The 23,069-nt window shown below is 40.7% G+C and overlaps 1 protein-coding gene across 1 annotated transcript; it reads right to left on the reverse strand.

The window, feature by feature from the left end:
* Positions 1–91: 91 nt before the first annotated feature.
* esyt1a (extended synaptotagmin-like protein 1a) lies at positions 92–19,363 on the reverse strand. Its single transcript, XM_061774349.1, has 31 exons — positions 18,386–19,363; positions 15,112–15,153; positions 13,436–13,570; positions 13,237–13,310; positions 13,003–13,075; positions 12,010–12,099; positions 11,569–11,624; positions 10,913–11,033; positions 10,610–10,786; positions 8,823–8,905; positions 8,649–8,697; positions 8,328–8,417; positions 7,555–7,650; positions 7,409–7,480; positions 7,249–7,335; positions 6,973–7,122; positions 5,721–5,903; positions 5,113–5,289; positions 4,954–5,036; positions 4,838–4,886; positions 4,673–4,762; positions 4,402–4,497; positions 3,985–4,056; positions 3,820–3,906; positions 3,593–3,739; positions 3,329–3,453; positions 3,102–3,197; positions 2,880–3,011; positions 1,957–2,062; positions 1,223–1,272; positions 92–1,148 (listed from the first exon to the last, which is right to left on the reverse strand). Exons 1-31 carry the CDS (start codon positions 18,725–18,727, stop codon positions 1,121–1,123), a joined length of 3,258 nt encoding a protein of 1,085 aa, XP_061630333.1. The 5' UTR covers positions 18,728–19,363; the 3' UTR covers positions 92–1,120.
* Positions 19,364–23,069: the final 3,706 nt, after the last annotated feature.

The following is a 23,069-nucleotide window of genomic DNA, read 5'->3' on the forward strand; positions in this document are numbered from 1 at the left end:
ACTGTAGGTCTATATATACTTCGAAAACCTTATAGTGGAGCTTTTGGTGTCCATTTTGACCACATTTGAGGTGAAAAACACAGACAAATCATTCATGCGAATGCAAACTTTATTCAACTACTTCAAAGCTGATACTATATTATATATATATTACATAAAAAAAAAAACAGCAGTTTTTTTTGTGTCAACATTAAGCACTGTTTTCTTTACTAACTGCATATGTGCGCATCAGGGGGTCTTTGTGATAAAGTGACAGCCGTGCAACAAATTCCCAACACTACTTCCTACTATATTTGTTTATTTCTTATGAAACAGCTTCTGTGCGTGAAAAAAAACAAAGCTAACAGCATTAAACTGTTGCATCTAGCACTACAAATGCAAGAAAGCAAGCATGCCATGAGCTTGGAGTACCGTCAGTTTTATGTTCATAAAAGCACAGTGATCGAGACTGCTTACAGTTTCATAGCTCTGTTGTCAAAGGGAAATACAAGGGTCTCATTTTGTAATATTTTGGTTTATAAAAGCAACATTTCATCACAAAGCGTTGGATAAAGCATATAAAACTTCATTTGGAATATAATTGTGAAACACTGATAAACCGTTAAAGGTTCTGTAATACTTAAGGCAACAATATAAACGCACAAACAAAGCAATATCGGGATCTGTATTAAGATTGTAAAAAACAAAACTCTAATCTCTTTCAGTCGGGTTGAGGCTATACATTTGTACAACACTGTCGTACCTTTGGATGCCAAGCCCTTGTGAGAATAAAATTCGAACAGGACTTTTACAGGATTTGATATTATCACGTCATATAATCATGTGTAACATATACAAACTTGGTCATTTGTGCAACATAGTTGCATTATTAAATACTATTCAGCCAAATATTCTACTGAAGAATGTGTCTAAGACAGCAAGGATGCAGCACAGTTAAAATTTAGATAACAAGCAAGCTCATAAATACTGATGGACTGCTGTTTTGTGGAGCAGATGTGTTGTCTTTTCTTTTTCTTCAGCAAAGATGGAAATTGCCATTAAAGCTGAATATACACGCACAAGTCACAGATCACAGAAGCAACAAAATGTTAAATATTACCGGAGATAAGCATTTATTCTTCTAGGATGACTCTGGTACCAAATCGTACCTGCAAAGATAGAAGAGTTGTTGACGGAATAGTCACTTTTTAACAAACCTCATTGCTGCCGTTTAAATCTTTACCACTGTGTGACACCAGTCTTCAGGTCAATTTGGTCCAGGTCCAGCTGCAGCTGCATGGATGGAGGAACTTGGTGAGAATGACTTTAAAGCATGGTTAACTTCATGTGACTTGTTGTTGTAAACATGCATTTTCAAATGTAACTAGGAATGCATGGTTGTAGACCCTGACAACGCATCTTCTGTATTGCCGTATCGGATTGGATGGAAGCACAAGTTAGCGTGCAGATGCTCTACTGCCTCGGGTACTTGACTGAAAAAAACTGACACTGTCACAGACGTGTCAGGATTGTTTTGTTGAACAGCGTTTACGGTACATATCGTTGCTGTCGGGCGGAAACCCTGTATGTCCAAATATGGTCAATTTAATACTTTTCCACAGCTAGATACCATTGGTCTTTCCCCACATCGTCTGTTATTCATGCACCTTATAGCTAATTAAACTAACTATTGAACAAGATTTTGGGGTGGTGTTTTCTTAATGTTGGTATACAATGTTACATGATCGCACGATCAAGTAAAATACCAAGTGAAACGATGCAGTGTATGGTAACTCGAAAAAAAATGTGAAGTTGCCCATCGGATATATTGTGCTTGTCTGCAACCATGCTAGTCATCGTTGTAAGCGAAGACGTTTTGATACAGCACTAGAGTTGGTTGTCATTAATGTGCTTCAGCTGTGGCCGGCAAGTACATTGTTTTACTGCAGGATGAGGTTCATGATAACAAATGCTTACTTTGCCAATGAGCTCCCTCTCCCTGCTCATGAAAGAGACGCTGTTCTTCACAGATAGATCCAGCCTCCTCTGTGACGACTCCTCCAAAGAGAGGTCAAAGTCAAACCTACACAAGAGAGGGCAGAAGTAGCATCACTGAAAGGGGACATATTGAAAATTGTCTTTTGACAGCTTTTAATACAAATAGTTAGTTGGGTGACTGGAGTGCATGCCTGCCCATCGAGCGTGAAATTAATGAACTAATTAATAAACTAAGTGAATCTTGTGTTAGGCACAGTACGTATTTACAGAAAGTTGTTCTGAATTTTGACAGATTGTGACATAACAGTGTGTCTAATTTGCAAGCGGGATAATAGTTGCTCCCCATTGTAAGGCCGTACTCTGCATTGACTTTGCAGTACAGGAGGGGCGTGGTGAGCAGTGGCTGATTTGCATGACCCCAAAACCGAGTGCTTTCAACCACAGTGCTACCATTGAATGTATAGTGTAATTCTGTAATCCTTTAGCCTTTTTGTATTTTGACTTAAGTAAATTGTATTAATATATTTTATATATATATATATATATATATTTCACAGAGAGGACTCACGAAGTGCTTGACATACTAATACAATAGTCATAAACACAGAAACATATCATTTTACAGCTAATAAAAGAAAAAACACAATCAAACAACAACAACAAAACAAATAAATCAAGACACTCGAGTCTTACTGCCTGCTTAACTCATGTGTTTTTTAAATTTTAGGGGCATAAGACTGTAAGACGTGTAGAAGGACATTAAGTAAAAGTCAGTCAGCGGACTGCAGTGACAAAACAGAAGTTTGATTAAGAATACCTGATCATTTTTATGAAGACACCTGGGATCTGTTTTAAATTGTGAATAAAAATACATGCATAATATGTCTGCTCTAATGTCTCACCTTTCGTTGAATTCCGGGTTGAGGTCCCTCTTCTTTGTGGCAGTTCTCCTCTTAGTGGTTGCTTTCTTGTCCGGCAGCAGCATGAAGGTAACATAAGAGTCGGCTCCGTCTTTGGAGCAGGCTATCAGGGCTCTGCAGGTACGTACGTACACAGAATCTTTACCGACTGCTCTTAGTGGAAAATAATAGTGAGATATCACATGCGGCAATACAAAGTGAGACCTGCATGCATGGACTGTGATGAAAAGCCTGCTCTCTTCTGTGGAGTATCCAACAGTGAGCTTCACCTGGCCTGAACCATTTGAGGCCTCATTGCCCCTAAAGACCCCAAAAAATGTTTATCTTGTGTATAATGTATATAGGGACAGATTATTGGTTATTTAATTCTCTTCAAATAGGCTAACTATCGTCAAAGCATTGTGATTCACAATGGGGCAATGATTGCTCACATGGCAAATCCACTTCTGTGTCTTAGGTCCAGATGGGAAGGATCCCATCTGGGAAAGACAGTGTCGCCGATGCCGTCGTTATCCCCTGGCGCCCTGCGGCATACTGCCAACTGAGTGTCCAAGATCTGTAAGACATACGATTACGACTATTTGTAACAACTCTGTAGGGCTCATGCCTCCGTAAATGCAAAAGCCATTCCTTCAAATTAAATATTGTGTGTTGTGGTTTGTATCAAGCTGAGAATAAATATGCATTGACAGCACCTTGAGTGTCACCCTCAGTAGGATCTGGCTCTCAGGCAGAGCTCCATCCAGGGCGAGCCAGCGGTCCAGCACCAAGTTAGGCTCGGCCATCGCCTCCTTGAGAGCAAGATTCAGGGAGCCAAGAGCCTGGCCCCAGCTGTGGGAAAGCTAATGGAAGACATGCATTAACTGGCTGCTACATCATCTGTACAAAATGCTCAAAAGAAGAAAATGTCGATGACCCTCACCTTCACTGTGAGCGTTTCATCTCTGGGATCTCGAACCAAGAAATGAAATGCCTCATCCCATCGAGGTGACGTGGACCGCTCGCAGACCTTAGCAAAAAGAAGTTCACAGATTTCAGGACGTGTAGTGCTGCGTGCACTTTTGTTACTCAAATGCCTTTGTCATACCTTAGTTCGATGTGATACATTTTTTAGGATAACCTCAGCTCCAACCTTTGGCTCTTTTCCACTTTTCTTCAACTGCGATGAGAGAACTCATTGAATTACTTCAACACTTGAATCTATGCTTCGACATTTTTCAGAAGTATTAGGATTATAATAATACTAAAAACAATGATATAGCATCCATCCCAGCCATTCATTTTCTAAACCGCTTATCCTCATTAGGGTCACAGGTGCGCTGGAGCCTATCCCATCCGAATTTGTCCGAGAGGCGGGGTCCATTATACAATATTGTGATTGTATATGTAATAAAACCAGATTGCAGGTGTAATTGTACACTGCAGTGCTTCATAACATGCTGACGCTCAGTCACTGAACCTTTCCCCACTTTTGTTTGGGATCAATGTGATGACGTGATCTTACTGGCAGGCCGTGAGCACGCTCCACATAGACAAAGAGCACGGCTGCTGATGGCACAACTTTGTTCTGGAATAACAGCTGGGACTGGTACTGCAGAATCTTCATACAAGTGGGGGGAAAAAAATCCGATTAATTCCAAGTCATTACAAAACAGCTGACAGTACCGGATGAGAAGAACAAAATCAATATCTTTCTAAACCAATTTGAATATAGTGATAAAGATGAAGTCCCTAGATCCCACGTCAACGATATTTCATTTTATTTTGGGTCAAACCTGCTCCAGTCTGGGTAGGTCGGTCACTCTGGGCAGCCATTCTAGCAGCAGGTGAACTCTGCCTGACTTGACGTCATTCAATGTATACCACTGTAAAGAAAACATTGTCATGAATCCGCCATCAAACAAAAATGCTTTAAATCAATTCTGCAGCATGCCACACACCGTATCAATAAATTGTCCACTGATGATATCACGTAAATTCAGTTTGAACCTACAAAGAGAGTATTCAGTTAGGTTGTGCAGAATAGGCCGTTTTTATTTGTAAAGTTAGGACTCACCTTCCCAGGAAGTCATCCTGATCGATGTCCTTATCAAATAATTCAAATTGGATCTCTTGGCCAGGAAGCTGAGTCAAAATCACCTACAAATCACAAGAACATTATATGATGTCTGATGAGAGGCATTTGAACACACATAAAATGAAAAACAAATAAAACCTCATAGAGTTCGTTCCAGATTGGATTCAGGTTCTCTTTGATGGTGTGGCTGCGGAAGGTCATACCAGCCACACGGATCTTGACATAAGGGTCACTCTTTCCTTTGACCATGCCCCCCATGAAGTTGTCCTTGGCTATCAGGTTCTGGGCCTCCAGCAAATGGATTCGAAGCACTCCCTATGGCCAAACCAGGCATTGCTGTAGTGTCATGTGTAAACTGAAATTTGATTATGCTCACATCACTGCAGTTTTTACTCTGGAAGCTCTGGAAAAAAATAAAGAGCCCCCCCCCCCCCCCCCATTAAAAAAAAAAGAACATACATATACAGAAGATATGCCTGGGACTGTGAGGATCGTTATAGAAGAGTATTGTTAACAACCCTGCCAATTTGAAATATCCTTTTACTTTCTACTACAAATATCTTCTATTATGGATTGATTATAAAACAACCAATCAATCTGTATTCTCTGTCTATATGTGTTGCTGCACAGTTTGTGTTCAAATATCTGCTTAAAGCGTTATAACACATATACCTTTAAATAGAAAAACTGATCACTTTTCAGTAGTCTCTTAATTTTTTTCCCAAGCTGTATTAATTTCCTATTACCTCAGTCGAAAACTCAGGGTCGGGCGTGGTGTGCTGCGGGCGGGATGGTGGAGGTTTAGCCAATCCACCAGGCCCCATCGGGTTTAGTTCTGCCGTGATCCCCCCGAGACCAGGGCCAGACCCAGGGGCTAACGGGTGGGGCGACGGTGTGGTGGGTGTGGCATCATCGCTTAACCACAAAACCTAGAGGGATAAAAGAGGAGCAACCGTGAAGAAGAGTTGGCCTAAATTCATTGAATTTGTCAGACAAACATTGCGCAATTTTAAGCTTCATGCTGCAAGAAAGTGGTAGTAGACTTCCAGACGTTAAGAGATATTCATAGAGTGCACTTTCTAGTGCTTTATGAACACCATCATGGTGCCCAAAGCAATATACAGAGGTTCACATTCATACACCAGTAGGCGGCTGCTGCAATTCATGCCTCTGCCAGGACCACTGGGAGCAATTTTGAGTACAGTGTCTTTCAGCAGACAGTCGGAGCCGGGATTCAAACCGCTCACCCTTCAGTCACTGGACAACCCGCTTAGATCGAAACCTGCATGAGTTTGTGACGTCAGCGACAGAAGACGAACATATTTCCTTATTTACGAGTATGAGTTCTTGGTTGCTTCACAAATTGATACTATTGGTCTGTCCCCACTTTGACAGTTATTTTTACGCAATATCAACCAATTTAAAGTGGTGAAAATATCTTGTGATCAAATCTATAAACGCTCTTGTTGCAAACTCTGCCTATTTCCCCGTTCTGCCGAAGCAAGCCGTGCAGCGATGTCGCCTATATTGAAAGTCTGGATGTTTTTTTTTAGACAATATTGAATGAAAATACTGAGGTTACATACATTTGACTAGGTTTTTTTTTCGTTTTTTTTTTTTTTCGAAATGATGCTTCATTGCAGAAGGAAGGAAGACGCATGAGCCATATGGCGTTAGGTGCGTGGAGATTCGTTTCCGCCTACATACACGGTTTTAATCATCTTATTGTTGCATCTATTCCGTCACTTACCTTTGGGAAGATGATGTAACACGGGTGTTTGCTTTTGTGAAGTTTAAGGCTTTTTCTGCGATCGGTGCCACCGTTTGACCGCGGCAGTCTTAGATGGGCATGTTTCGTGCTCGGCGCTGTGTTTGCACTATTTTAACCAATGAACGCTATAAATTAGTAATTATATATATATATATATATTTAACTGTACATTACCATACTAACAAAAAAAGAACTAACAAACATGAGCATCTGTATAAATAACTCACCCGTAGAACAATTTTGATGTAAATGCGGCTGGCAGGACCCGAATTCTCCAACTGGAACCACTGGTCCATGGTAAGTTCAGGGTATACCAGAAGGCGGGCCAGAGGGAGGGTCAGGCTGCCCAGAGAGAAAGCTCGGTCGTCGTCTTTTACCTGATTTGACATATACACAACAGGAACAGCATGAGAACCTATGGTAACATTTCCATGTGTTTGAATGACAGGAACCACAGAGAAGAAAAAAACTCAATGATGAAAGTCAATCATCTAATCACTTACTTGAATGTCGATATCTTGTTTGTCGGGATCCTGAATGAAGAAGGTAAAGGCATCCTCCCACACAGGGTTGCTGCAACCGTAGCAAGTCTGCAGAAGAAACGGGGAAAAGATCATTTCGCTTAGAGCTTTATTGTCTATTACGATTAACACTTTAAATTACCTTGCTCTCTCTAGTTGTATCCTGAATGGAAATTTGCACCATTGGGCTCGGGTCCTTATTGCCCTTTCTCATCTAAAACATGATCAAATCATAAAGCAGTGTGCAACTGGTAAAAAGATATTATATGACAAAGACAAAAATCTTACAGGCAGCTCGTGAGCCTGATCGAGATAGATGGCCAGGATGGCAGCTGATGGTGGATCAGCGGTTTTGCTAGTCATATTCTGGTTTCTTTGGATCACCTGGAGGACGAATCACAATAGAGGAGACATAAGCAGAGATGACATAAAAATGCTCGCCTCGGTCATACGGTACGGTCCTAAAAAAGGAAGCCCACAAGCTAGCAAAAAAGAAGCCAAAAACAAACATCTCTTGCGAGATTCATTAACGAGAGGAAAAGGCTTAATGATGACTGATGATGAATGATGACGGAAAAGAGCCTAAAACTTTGAGGACAAAGAAAACTGCATTGTAGACACAATATCTGGAGTCCGATTTATATTGCTATCACTACAGGTGATTCTCAAATACCAAACCTGCAGCATTTCCAACATTCAATCTTTGCAAAGCTACATTTTCTCCAATGTTGGCGACCAAAACAAAATTACAAAATGCAAAAATGACTTTACATAAGTCAATTGGACTCCAGTGTCATAAATGAAAACAATCCCAATAAACATTGTTCATATCTCATTATTAACTTTGTCACTAACCATTTTAAGACATATTTTTGTTATACACACTGATGAGGCCACTATACATACTATTTTTTATATATGCACTTCACAGGAAGTTTAAATGCTTTATAAGATCTGCACATCAGTTTTTATTACTACCATGACTATTCAGGTGCTCCAGTGATATTTTTTTTCAATAATTACTATATTGCGTTTTAAATAGAGTCAATTCATATTCTCACCTCAGTCAATCTGTCACCAGAGGACAGCAGAGAGAGCCACTCCAGTCGGAGGTGAACGCTGCCAGATGGGACGTCCCTCAGATTGAACCACTGTTCAAAACAAAAACACGTAAACAACGCATTTTTTTGTTCTTTTATCACAGACTTTAATCCCTAAGAGGGTGGCCAGAGTGAGTCACAAGAATTTCCATGTGACCCCTGTCTGTTGTCACATGCTAACAGGATTACAAAAGTCTCGCGCCGACATTTTGAAAGTTGAATTGCTTGACTAAGTGTGAGACAAAAACAACAACACTGGATGCTGCATTAGAAACAACTTACATCATCCACGACTCTGGCTTGTTTCACAATATCAAGATCCACCTTCACCCTGAAAGAGACAGGAGAAGCTGGCTGAAACCTACAAGAATTCTTAAAGGCATCTTCAGACAGATTCACCACTCAACATGATGTGAGACGCACAAATCACAAATCACATGAAAATGAGCAAACTACCTGCCCAGGAAGTCATCCTGGTCTGGGTCTTTGTCAAAGACTTCCACTTCCAACTCCTGACCAGGTACTTCATGGACAATCACCTGACACACACACACATCCACATAAATGGACACAACAAACACAGAGCCACACACAACACAATAAGACAAAAACGATCGCAATGGCAAAGAAGTACTACTGTACTCAAATGTTTAATAATCAACAGTGAGTTTTGGTTAACCTTTTAAGTAGCACAAATATGTGTTCCCAACCAAACGAGAAGACAAATGTCCCCGTGAGAGAAACGTTTCCGCAAAGAGTTGTTTATCACAGAAGCTGCGGCTTCCTGCTTCCAGTGAAGATCCAATCTGCACTAAACTGTTTGTCTCAGAAAGCAGCTCAAACACTTACTGAATCATTCACCCGGCGAAGTCAAAGCAGCACCAAATAAACTTTTACTGTCGAGTCATACATTTGATGGGTTACCCTGGCAACGCCACCTATCTCATGTGGTGGGCATATTTTTGTTCCTTCTTCATATTTAAAGTGTCTTGTAAAGAAAAAGTGTCTTGTAAATCTGACACGCCGCAGAGACCTGTTGTTAACAACCCTCCTAAATTTGAATGATGAAAGCACAAGTAAGTAAAAACAAATACAGCAAGTACATAAAATGGTGCTTCAAAATTGTGAAAAATCAAGCCATTGTTTCTACTCTCTAGCGGCTAGCAACAAGTGGAGCAAGTGGCTGTGCAGTTGTGTGATATTAGGAACTAGAGTCAGAGCAATTTATCGTAGCTGCCTTCCTCCGTCCACTAGCTTGTTTTTTTTATTTATTTATTTTTTATTTTTTGTGTGTGTTTATTGAAAAAGCAAAAGCGATATTAAGAGAGAGTATTGCAGTTTTCCTGGTACAGAGGCGGCTTGACATAGATGCGCTTTGTTCCGTGACCACAGTTGTAACTCAAAACACTCGTATGTCAAATCATCTTTCCCCATTGAAATGACAGGCAATGACACGAATCCGTTCCAGCCTCCACCCCCCCCAAAAAACAACAAAATAACTAATGTGTTTATAATAAGGAAAACAGGAACCCATATTTTTTTTTAAATCGTAACGACATAATTAAACAGTTAGTGGATCATTATTAATTCACTGTGGCTCCTTGTGGTGTGCACGACTTGACAGTATAACATAGTCATCCAGACTCCAATGAGGAAGAGTTTCAAAACTACGAGTGACCCAGTAAGATGCAGTCATATAAATCGTTAGTCGTAGCAGAGGATTAAGAATACATGCCTGCGCTTATTATTATATTGTCTGTCTACATGGGTTTCTGTACTGTGTTAAAATACCTGTTGCTTAGAGCATTGTGACACCACCCCATTAATGCTACTTGCTATTTGCTTTGCTTGTTTGTTATCATTAAGCTAGCAGAGTTAAGGCAAAGCTTTGTGGTTGTTTTAAATACACAACGTGTAATTCTCTTTGTTTTATACTTAGTTTGACACGAAACTTGAAGTGGGAGTGGCAATAAAAAGCTTGAAGCCTCTTTTTGGAAGAATTCGTCATATGCTAAACTGCTGCTTGTTGGAAAACGAATTGAGTTTACTGCTACGGTAAAACGCTTCTTTCTCAAATCTTTTCTCCCAAGTCAGAGCAAAAAAAAAAACAAATCGTCCGAAAGACAGCACGTATCTTGACAAACTTGGATCACACATACCTCAAGGCACCACTGTACATAGGCTCCCTAGACCGCTTCTGCCTCACCAGTTTTTTCACACACCACTGTTCCATCCGTTCTCACCTCATACATCTCCCTCCACTGTGGGTTCAGGTTGCTGTCCACATGATGTGAGGTGAAGATCTGTGTTCCCACGCGGAGCACAGCATATGGGTCAGACTTGCCGTCAATCAGGCCCTTGATGACAGTGTCCTTGGCGGTCAAATCCTCGGCCTCCAGCAGGTGTATACGCACAACTCCCTAGTATTTGCATACACGTGCAGAAAGACATCAATTCCAGTATGCTGCGCGACGTTCGGGTTATGTTTTTTGCTAGCAACATGGATTCCACCAGTTCCCCAGGCCATGTATTACAGAGACGGTTACCCTTGGGAGAGGGGAGCGCAACTGCGCAACCTGCAGGTCGGCCACCAGGGGAACGGTGAGACGGTTGGGGAGGACCAGATGGGAGGCTATTGCATCCATTATCATAGTGTCCGACATGGCACTGCAATGAATGCAAGGATGATGTTGGGGATACACGGGGAAGGGACACACAGACAAAACAGGAAGCAGCAAAAGCACTGCAAACAATGACAGCATTCAATAACGAAGCCAAAACTCATTGGCTGTACACAGCGAGAATACAATTTTGTGTCAATATGTCTCAGTATACTCAAAAGCTGCAACATTAGGTACACTGGCACAATCTAATCAGATCCCAAACAAGAGCAATGTCAAAAATGTCGCCTTGACCAAGATAATACTCGGTTTTGACTTTACCAACGTTTATTAAGTCAGTGGTGTAAAAGTGCACTTATATTTTATATTTTATGTTGTAATATTATATATATTTCTAGTATTTTGGTTACTTCAACAAGCGATATAAAAGGGGCAAAATATTACAAACACTTCTCACTGTGATCCAATGTTTTGCATACCTAAGTAGCTAATATTGTGCCCAGGGATCTCCCCTATGTAGCACTTTGTAACATTTTTGTCCTGGGTGGTGGGGGGGTTGGAATGGGACTTTTCCAACTCACTTCAATCCGGGGATATCCAAAAGGTTGGTCAGACCAGTCCAGTTGATGTCCAGTTTCTATCACAAAATGAGAGATGAAATACAACATGGAAATGAGAAGCAGTTAACTTTCCGCTTTGCCCCAACTCTGAAGCGCATATAGCCCAATCACACAGCACAGCACAGAGCAGCAGTTTGACACTTTTGAATTGTTTACGTTTTGTATTTATTTGTGCTCCCTTTTGTGGTTAAACGCTGTGCTTGGGGAACCTGCAAAACTGATACGCGTTATGCAGAGAGGATCACGGTAGATGTTTTTTGTAGTTGTTCCGTTACCAGAACCCAAAACTAACTCAGATGCTATGTACAGGTAGTTGTCCGCATAGTCAGTTGAATCCATCAAAAATCAACAGACACACCTTTGTTGGTAAAACAAAGCTACCCTGAGGAAAGGTAAACTCACAGGTCGGCGGATGAAGAACATTGTGACGGCTCCAACCAGCGGAACATCTCCAATCAAAGGCTCGAGGATCACACGCAGCTTTCCGTGGAGCTATGGAGAGAACCGCTGATGTCAGTCATTGAACTATAACCTCTGCGCGTGAGGAAATATCATACTGTACAGTAGTGCCTTGACATACGAGTGAGCCAACGAGTTACGAGCTGTCGTTTGGCCAATTATTGACTTGCGAGCAAAAATTTGAGGTGAGCGCTGCGTGGTGGCAGTGAACTTTGCCTTTAAGTCCACTAGCTTAATGCTAACACATAATGGGAAACGTCATAGATGGGCTAATGAATAGCGTTTGTTATAACGTTGTTTCGTTGTGTTATAACACCTTAAGGAACAGCTATTTGAATGGTGTAGCAACACATGGAGACAGACAATACACAATGACAATACTCACAGGCATATATGCTTTATCCTCTGCGGAAAAATGACTACTATTACTGCAGCTTACAGAGTCACTTACAGTAGTTGTGGAACTCTTCTTTGTTTTGTCTGCTTGACTTGATCACACCTGGTGCCATCCGGTGGCCAATTCACACACTCAAGAAAGGTGCTGCAATTAATTAATCATGATGCACAAGCTGTTTAATTCTTAACAGTCTATGTAATTATGTTGTTGATGTATGTTTTTATAAAGTCAAATATTATAGAGTGCTATTTTAATTATTAAAAACAGAAACATTTCATTGGTTCTTGACTGTTCTGCCTTGAAAAACACTAAAGTGGGGATACCAGCGGGGTGGCCACGCACGCTGGTGTGTTGGCTGTGCCCGCTGGCAGGGTGGCCTCGGCCACCCATGGCCACCAGATAGCTGCGCCCCTGTCTTTTGGGGAGGCTGGAATGGAATATTGGTGTTTCCATTCGTTTCAGTGGGGAAAGATGATTTGAGACATGAATGTGGTCACGGAATGAATTAAACATCTCAAGGCACCACTGTATTTTCATACCTGAATGCCTTTGACCCCAGCTTTGCAGAAGTACTTTTTGATTTCTACATTGATCTCCACATCGCCAGCGTAGCTGCAGGAAGACGCATGTTTATGTAGGGAAAGCAGCCGATGTGATGAGTTTATGATGAGAGACAGTTTTGTCTTAAGTAAACATACAAGACAAACGTCTCGAACTGCAGGACTTTCTCAATGTCTGACTCGGCCAACTGGTTTCTTACGCCAAATAATTACCTGAGATACAGATCCAACATGACTTGTCTCTTATCGTGTTCTGTGTGAGCCTTCACGCCGACCACCTTTAAAGCCTGTCAACACAACAGCTGCTACTACACACACCTTTTTACTGGTCAACAACTGGCGAGTAAAGAAAATGCCTTGGATTACGCAAAAAGCTCCTATTTTTAAAGATACATGAGGGCCAACGATATACCTTGTCTCCTAGGTTGACCTTGGTGAAGCTGAGGGTTTGCAGATGAATACTGGAGGCTCGGATGGTAGGAGCGATAGTCTCCAGAAGTAGCTTTTCCAGAAACTGGCCTATGAAAGGCCAGGCCTGCTGCAGGATCTGGACGAAGAAAGTTTATCAAATAAAGCTAAATATTCAAGGGTTACTGCTTTTTATACCTTTTGTGTGTTCAAAAGGCCTTTAAAATATATCATCTATTCTGCTTGGACTCATGTTGGAGGGACTGTTTTTTTTCTACTTGTTGATACTTCATGAGATTTGGTAGCATAACATTCTTGGCAAAATTTGAAATGTTGATGAACAATTTATATTTCTTCAGAACACTCCACAGAGCAAAATATGAAATAATTTTACAGTTATACAATTCAGTGTAAAACATTTACATTCAAACATAGTGATGAATCAATTCTAAACTACTATATGTACTATACAATATTTTTAACTGTACTGTTGCCTCACCACTGATAAAAAAAAGACTCCTGTGCTCGGAAAAGTTTTCCAAAATGTTGTTACCATGGAAACAAGCACCCAATACAACACTGCTTCCAGTTAAAATCCATTTAATCTCAATGTGTATTTCCTGGCTGAATAAGGGTTGAATAAAATGATGAAGAAATAACAATGATGCATGTGTGTAAAAGCAAAGCAACTCTCCACCCACACATGACAGCAAAGAGGAAATGGGTGGTAAACACACGGTGGTTGTTTCCGTTGGAGCCGCAAAAAATAAATAAATAAATAGTCACAGAGGAAACAACCTGAGCGCTGCACTCGATCATCATCAATTCAGCAAGGGCAGTTTGGTAATTTAGCAGATTAAGTTCCCCCCAGTTAAGTTCCATCATCAACTCACTGACAACAACCACACGAGAACAATGTTGATTTTCTAAAAAGCTCCCCTGTCCAACACACTGGTGTTAACGTCAGCATTAGGGTGTGAAGTGTAGCGTGAGGCCACTGTAGGGCTTTACCGCTCCACTGACCTCCATCTCCAATCTCCTCATGAGCCTGGTGATGCTTTCAGGCTACAGTGTGTCACACAGGCACCAGGAATCATGAGACAATTATGGTCATGCAACAGTGACGAAGTCTATTTTGTGTTGACTGCGAGAAATAATCTCGATGTCTGCAGAACTGGAGAATAGAGAAATCATGAAAAGGGAAAATCTGCACCGTTGAAAGATAAGATGGATTAATTACTCTCAGACGATGTAGACCTCTGACATTAGAGTTCATCAGATGTTTCCTTGCACAAGGACACTTTGCAGTATTAGTATTCACTTCCACATTTTGCCCGTGTTGATGTGAAGTTTCTGCACTGGCAGAGACACTGAGTTATTGTTACAGCCACTCTCCCTGCAGCTTAATTATACCAGTGGATAGTCTGCACTGATGGAGAGGCTACAAGGAGAGCAAGGTGATCTCAAGTCCACAAAGTGTTCTTCACCCGAGTTTTAGGTGTGAACTTACTGGTACATTACATGCAATGTTTTTGGAACCTTGAATAAACACAAACGAGAACGGGGAGAAGATACAAAATCCACACACAAACATCAAAGATTTTAACCCGGAACCTTTTGCGCCAGCATGCCACCCATACAGGATGAAAAATGTCTTGAAAATAAATAAATACAACTGACCTTATTCAGCCACTCTACTTTTTCCACATCTGGGAAGTTGACCTGTGAAGAATTAGACAATGTCAGACATGGACCTAAACAACACCAGAGCGTGAAATGACCAGCAGCTCATAGCAGAAGAACTATGTAGCCTCTTTAGCATATCTATTCCTCAGCATGGCTGCTTTGACAGTAAAGACTCCACAGTCAAAGCCAACCTAAATCTTTGGGGGAAATAGCATACTGTTTAAGACCTCTAGCATCTAAAATGATTCACTCCACTCGTGTGTTTTGCTTTTTCTTCAGCTTTCTGTGTTTTTTTGTGATGCAACTGAAAACGTAACTTATTGTGACTTAGGAAGGCATCTCACACATCTCTGGCCTGGATGCTCAGTATATTTGCACATTGCTGAAACAACAACAAGTCTCCATCATTAATAAAAGTGAACCTGAATGCTTAGCGTTAGCTGGAAGAGACTCCCCTCCTCGATACATACAGTTAATGATGAACACATAATTTGTTTGTTTTACTGTACTTCAGTTGGCTTATTCATACACTTGCACGACCGCTATGAATGTTAAATAATATAACGCATGAAGCTGAATGAAAATGTAAAACGTTACTCAAAGAGGCTCTGTTCAGTGCATAAAGGTTTTATAAGGATGACAGTCAATTTTCATTACAACCCCAATTCCAACGAAGTTGGGATGTTGTGTTAAACATAAATAAAAAGCGAATACAATGATTTGAAAATCATATTCGACCTATATTCAATTCAATACACTACAAAGACAAGATATTTACTGTTCAAACTGATAAACTTAATTGTTTTTAGCAAGTAATCATTAACTAAGAATTTTTTGGCTGCAACACGTTCCAAAAAAGCTGGGACAGGGTCATGTTTACCACTGTGTTACATCACCTTTTCTTTGAACAACATTCAATAAACATTTGGGAACTGAGGCTTTGTAGGTGGAATTCTTTCCCGTTCTTGCTTGATGTACAGCTTCGGCTGTTCAACAGTCCGAGGTCTCCGTTGTCGTATTTTACGCCTCATAATGCGCCACATATTTTCAATGGGAGACAGGTCTGGACTGCAGGCAGGCCAGTCTAGTACCCGCACTCTTTTACTACAAAGCCACGCTGTTGTAACATGTGCAGAATGTGATTTGGCATTGTCTTGCTGAAATAAGCAGCGGCGTCCATGAAAAAGATGTTGCTTGGATGGCAGCATATGTTTCTCCAAAACCTGTATGTTACCGTTCAGCATTCTGCCACCTGTCCCAGCTTTTTTGGAATGTGTTGCAGCCATAAAATTCCAAGTTAATGTTTATTTGCTAAAAACATTAAAGTTTATCAGTTTGAACATTAAATAGCTTGTCTTTGTAGTGTATTCAATTAAATGTGGGTTGAGCATGATTTGCAAATCATTGTATTCTGTTTTTATTTATGTTTAACAGAATGTCCCAACTTAATTGGAATTGGGGTTGTATTTGCGAAAGTAATGCTAACACACTGGAGTCTTAAACGCATCTTTTCCAGAACATAACCGCTCTTAATACTTCACTGAATACAGCCATCATGAATATTTCTTCAGGTGCAATTTGTCAAGTAATAATGGCATGGGAATGTCAGACAAGAGGCGATCAACTGGAGCCAAAAACACACTCCGAAAGCATGGAAAAGGTCCAGGCAGCTACTTCAGATTTCAATAATTAGTCCTCGGTGGTGTGTTAGTGGAGATTGCACCTTGAGGGGAACAAATGAGCTCTATTGTATCTCAGGGTTGGTCTGAGATCACTTGATGGAGACGAACTGCCTCTTTCTCTCGCTCACACACACAGACACACACACACACAAATAAACATGAAGCTCCTCTCACGCTCTCTATCCAGATATGGTGGTCCACAGCTCATATTTAGAGTCAGATTAGGGAAGCACTTAGAAATTCAGCAGCTGCTCCATGATTTTTTTTTTTTTGCATGTGCATTCTCCAAATCAACCCTTCTTGGGTGTTTATTTGATTACGGGCCTTTTTGTGTCCTTGATGTAAAATTTACAGAAAAGATATAGATTTCAATAGATTTTTTTCAATAACCAGCGGTGAGCGTGCCTAATTATAAGTGTTGTCTAAAATTTCATGTTAATATTAGTATATTTTGACATTTTTTGAGTGGTTTTACAGTGGTATTCTACAGTTTTCACCCTGTCCCTAGCACAGGGTTTGGATATATGAAGCTCTATCTTTCTATTACAAAATGCTAAAATGGTGTAACCTTTACCATAAATTCCTTAACATATAATAGAATTAATGATTACTCATCATATATACAAAACATTTCAAATTCTGTCTTATTTTTACTTGTCCCTTAAAGTTGCTGTCATTACCGCCACATTGACCATTTTCAGATCAATCATGTTTATTCCAAATCTGATTCTTTAATTCCCTGTGTCATTTTGTCTTGTCACTCAAGCACATGCTCGGGCAGAGACGAGTCAGACATTTTGATAACTGGAAGCCTCATTTGTACCCTTGCGTCACATAATCTTTTTATGGCACGTCATTGCCAAACGACTTGTAGTGTTAATATGTTTAAAGATGTTCCTGTAAAAACTTGATAATCATATAAAAATGTTGTACAGGACTAGCTAGCTAAAAGAAAAACATTAAGCTAACTCTACCAGCATAGCACACTTAGCTAAAAACTTAGAAATGTCATTACCATCACAAGATGAATACATTTTTAATCAATATGCCATTGTGGCGGTAATGACATTTCTCTGGGGTATTGGGTGGTTTGTTTATGGGTGCCCTGCGATTGGCTGGCAACCAGTTCAGGGTGTCCGAAGATAGCTGGGATAGGCTCCAGCACGCCCGCGACCCTTGTGAGGAGAAGCAGCTCCGAAAATGGGTGGATGGATGGATGGATGGAATCTTAAATCAATTTATATGGACGTGAACAGATGCTGACTCACAGAAAGATGACAATTAAGGTAAGGTAGGTGTATATAGTTTTTGTGACATTTTATTTTTGAGAAAAACGAAAATCAAAAGTGCCCGAAATCAAACAAAGACCCCCTTAGACCCTCTGCAAATTTTGGATGTGAAATCCGATTCAGTTCAGATGAATGAACCAGGCACTGCATACTTGGAATGTGCTAAATGAAACAAACTTGCCCAGAGGACTTATTAAGAGGTGATAAGCAAGCACCCATTGAAGGGTACGTTGTGGGCACTTCAGGTTGACTTTGACAAGAAACTGCAGACAATGGCCATGTCATAGCGACCCTTACCCACGGAGGCAGATCCCGTTTGAGTCGGAAGATCTTCTCTGTGGTGAATTCTCTCTCGTTTTCCAGGAGGTACATGGCTGCGTTGAGCCTCCTCGCTTTATCCAGCCGACCGTGCTTCCAGCCCATGTAGACCATGAGCCCGACCAGGACCAGCGTGATGCTGAAGCCATAATATCCAGCCAGGTAGACGGGTAGCAGCGCACCCAGGCATTTAGCGAAGGACCACAGGGCACCCACCGCGCGCTCTCCTGCGGGGGCTTGCTCCGGCGGCGACGAGGTCCGCGCCGCCCCAGCTGTGCCTCCGCTCATGCCCGCCTGTGCCTCCTCCTCCGCGGATGGCATCGCACGCACAACCCGTTAGACTTCTGCGCTTTTGACTTCTGCTGGCTCCCTCCTCCTTTTTGTCTTCTTCTTCCCCTGCGCAAGCTTTCAGCGAAGAGTAAGCCTACGTAAGCGTGCACAGACGGCCGCCTTAGTGACAGCTTGCTTGGATTAAATCATGATGACAATCCGCTCTTCGCTCTCGCCTCGGTTCCGCAGAGCACCAACAACGACAAATTCCGTGTTTGGTGGACGTGTCTTTCGCAGGCAGTCGTGAGCTTTAAGGGCGGGCTCTCTGCTCCCTGCCCTCCTTCACGTCAAAGCCAGCAGATTGACGCCAAATCCCACAATTAAAATCGCACATGCACGAGCGTGAACCCCACGCGCGGGCCCAACGATATAAACAAATACAAGTGTATCGCAAAATCATGCCTGCGCACCGCCACTCGGCATCTCGCCATGCAATGACAGCACGTTATCTTTACATAACAGGCACGGGAGCTACCTCTGCATGCAGCCTGCATGCACAAGTGATCATCTACTGCGGCAGCCGGCTGAGCACGACGACAGGTTTATAATGGAGCCGCTCAATGAAGATAATTGCGTCCAACAAACCTATGTATACTATGCACCTTCCCGAGATATCCAACGTAAGCAAAACACTGGCTGTGCTGACAAGTGACACGGCATCGTGGTAAGATGATAAATGAGACAACCCCTTAGAAAGCCCTTTCAGTATGACAAGGATTGTTCCAACATCAATGCAAACCACAACAATAGTACTAAACTTAAAGACCCTGTAAATGGAATTCAGAGATTTCTAACTAAATACGACGTTATACACATTTGAAGATAATAGCTGAAAAGATGGGCAAAGCGTGACAACACGTAGTCCTCAATTGTGGAGATGTAACATTAAACAGATTTACACCCTTTTCAGTTTTCCTTATTTCTTGGGTGTGGCTAAAACGGGGCCCAGTGACACACTTGGACCCCAGCATGAGTTGCTGATAGCCCACTATATAAGGACCTGAGCACCTTTGCTTGCCCCAGCGGTGTATCCGGTGCAGTGCTAGACAGCAATGCTTACTTGAAAAAAAGCATTGCTTAATTTTTCACAATTTTGAAGCCTCGTTTTATATATTTGGCAATATTTTTATGTTTACAACTTAACAGGGTGGTTAACACTTCCCTGTGGTGGGTCAAATATACCAGTTATTTTTATTTTTCACTTTAAAAGTACAGGGAGTTTAATGTTGCTCACCACGATCATCAGCTGACCAATATTAGAATTATTTATTTGAATAATTGTTGGATCACCAAATTAATGCCATTCCTTATTTCTATGAGTTCATTTTCAGTTAAAGTGATTTTTCAAGGACCACTGTGGGTTTTTCTCTCTACAGAATAGTCATTTTTGTCCTTGTGTGTACTTGTGAATATGTTCACTTTACATTACATTTTAAATTTCCCCTGGTAATAATACCAAAAGAGAGTAAAAACACAATACATGGTGATTGCTTTAAACACCCAAACCACAATAACAGTCCAATTTAATTTTGCTCACCATTAGTTTGCCACTTTCCTACCATATTATTATTGGTTTTTTTTTTTTTTTTTGTATTATTTGTAAAAAAAAACAACTTGTAAACACATTCAAAGACCAGCCACATTGTTGCCTGCACAATATAAATGTCAAATGTAATGCTCACTTTTGACAGTAACAGAGAGGTAGTCATTTAATATGGTATTCTTGTCATTGTAGTATAGTACTGCACAGCATCATAATGACAAAATATTTTGGTTGCCTCAATGAGAGTTAAAAAAATTAGGAACAGTTCTCAGTATGATGCAGTGCAGTTCAACTCCATTGTCCGTAAAAGGCATCCTTTTATACAGCTCTCATAAGTGGTGTGCCTAATGTTTGCAAATCAGGAAAAAGCGAGTACAACACATGATGGGTTGCTACTGTATAGCAACAGTTCTAGGCCTAGGTCATAAAAGGTACTATCTTGACGAGAGGTAGGGAAGGGCCCAGTCTCTTAATAGTTGCCTGGATGCGGCCAATTAGTCGTATTTGCTCAGAGGGTGTAAAGTTTGATGAGTTTTCGTGCAAACACAAGCATAGTGATCTCCCGCTCAAGAGACAGCGCACATTATTTGTATGATTTGTTTGGAGAAACAAGCATTCAGAAGTCAAGGAAGACTAAACATACATTGGTACATTTACAAAAACACATTGCATTAAAATGAGCCTGAAATGTCTTAAGATTATTTCACATTACCCAAAATACTGTATATTCATAGCATGTAATAAAGCAGTTACTTATCCAGTCAATTGAAATGTTTACTCACAATTTGGAATTAAGTTCCCCCCTGACAAAAGATCCCAACTAAATGAGCGTGTTTAAAGGGTAATTCAACATTTGAAATATTTCGCAGAACCTCCTAGTGTACTAGATGGTTTTCATCTTTGTTATGCAGTTTTTTCTGTGTCATTCAAAGGTGAAAGTTACACAAACATCACTGCTCACATGGTTGTCATTGCCTGTCAGCTGAGGAACATTAACCTCACAAGACAGGAGAAGCAGAAGCAGCAGCCAAGCGTGTTTTGATCACTGTGTTCAGTTTTGATATGTATTTTTAAGTCATATAAATACAGGGGCAACATGATGAACTAGTGTTTAGCGTATCTGCCTCACAGTCAAAGTGTTCTGAGTTCAAAAAAAGGCCTTTACAGTTGTGGAACTACATCCTATGGATAGATGAGGCAAACTTGCACCAGAGTGGTGGGAACAGTATAGAGAAGGAAAGGAACTGCTCATTATCCAAAACATAGAACCTCATCAGTGAAGCACTGTACTGGCAGTGTCATGCTAGTGTGTCTCTCGTTTCCCTTCATGGTTATGTTTCATCTCAAATCCCTTGTGGTGGTGTTGAGAACAAAAAAGACGAGAATTGCGTCGAAGGAGCTGACTGTATGTGCCCTGTGATTGGCTGGTGACCAGGCAGTCCAGGTGTGCACCCCGCCCATTTTGCCAAAGACAACTGGGATCGACTCCAGGGCATGTGCAATTCTGCTGGGGACAAGTGCTTCAGAAAATCGATGGATGCATAAGTACAGAATACTGCGAGTATAAATAATTTGTGTAAATACTGAGAAGAAAGATAATCTTGTGTGTACATGCAAATGCTTAATTCACCTCAAGGACACTCTTGGACTTAAAATTATGTAAACCCCTTCTAAGGGGGAAAGAAAAAAAAAAAGAAAAGGTTGTGACATTCCCACAAGCATGCAAGTCATGAGTCATGAGATGTGGAGTTATTTTTCTATTTGTATCACAAATTGACCAATGCCTCGTTTAAAGTCGCTCACAAGAAAAACGTGTTTGGGAATGGTCAGGAGTTTGTTGGAAACATGTCAGAGGCTGCTATTTATCTTTTATTTCTCTCAAAATGAATCATTCAATGCAGGTAATGAGGTTTTGAATCACAGGAGGAAAAAGATCTATACAGATTACTGTAGATTTGGAACATAACCAATTTTATGACCAGCACTCAAACATTTGATGGGAGTTCAAGAAAGCTATCAGTATGTGTACTTATCAGTTCAAGAAAGCTATCAGCATGTGTAGTCATCAGAACTTTCAGATGTTGACCAGAATTAAATGTTTTCAACCAATGATTGATTGTATAAAAACTGGGGGGGAACATATCACACAAAACGCACTTAGATGCATTTACTCATTAATTTGAGACGACACCTTCGAAGATACAATTAATTATTTTACATTAACTTGTCACGAGTCATTCTGGAGCAAAATCTGTGGCCCATTGATTTCTTATTGATAAGGTCAGAAAGCTTGAACTCACCTGCAGGTCACAGACTACTTTGGACTAATTTGATGAGACCTGATCTAAATTCTTTGGAAGATGCTTAAACAGTCTGGAGGAGGACCCCTTCAAAACTAGAGACAACTGCAGCTTGCTCACAAGGAGTGGGTCAAAATACCTGTCAACAAGTCCTATTTGATTGCAGTGGTTGCCTCAAAAGATTAAGCAAAATACTAAGGGATAAAAGTAGTGGTTTTTTTCCTTCTTAATTCTGTTTAGAGCACAAATATAAAGCATTACTTTAGTTCCATCAGTTCATTTTTAGTATGTTATTTTTTTCAGTTTTTTCTTTAAACAAGCCCAAGTTTTGTCTGTATAAGCATTACTTTAGTTCCATCAGTTCATTTTTAGTATGTTATTTTTTTCAGTTTTTTCTTTAAACAAGCCCAAGTTTTGTCTGTATGCAATTCACAATATAAGGACTTTTCAAATGCCACTGGATATACTACCTAAAGACAATCAAAATGGC

The sequence above is a fragment of the Phyllopteryx taeniolatus genome, chromosome 1, assembly GCF_024500385.1.
Source record: "Phyllopteryx taeniolatus isolate TA_2022b chromosome 1, UOR_Ptae_1.2, whole genome shotgun sequence".
NCBI classification, from domain to species: Eukaryota; Metazoa; Chordata; class Actinopteri; order Syngnathiformes; family Syngnathidae; genus Phyllopteryx; species Phyllopteryx taeniolatus.

What these genes read in the sequence shown, in the direction of transcription:
- esyt1a (XM_061774349.1), bottom strand. Translation starts at nt 18,727, where the DNA reads ATGCCATCCGCGGAGGAGGAGGCACAGGCGGGCATGAGCGGAGGCACA. An exon ending in ATGTTGGATCTGTATCTCAG is followed by an intron (nt 13,076 to 13,236) that starts GTAATTATTTGG and finishes GTCTTCCTGCAG; the next exon opens with CTACGCTGGCGATGTGGAGA. An exon ending in CAGGATGACTTCCTGGGAAG is followed by an intron (nt 4,887 to 4,953) that starts GTGAGTCCTAAC and finishes CTCTCTTTGTAG; the next exon opens with GTTCAAACTGAATTTACGTG.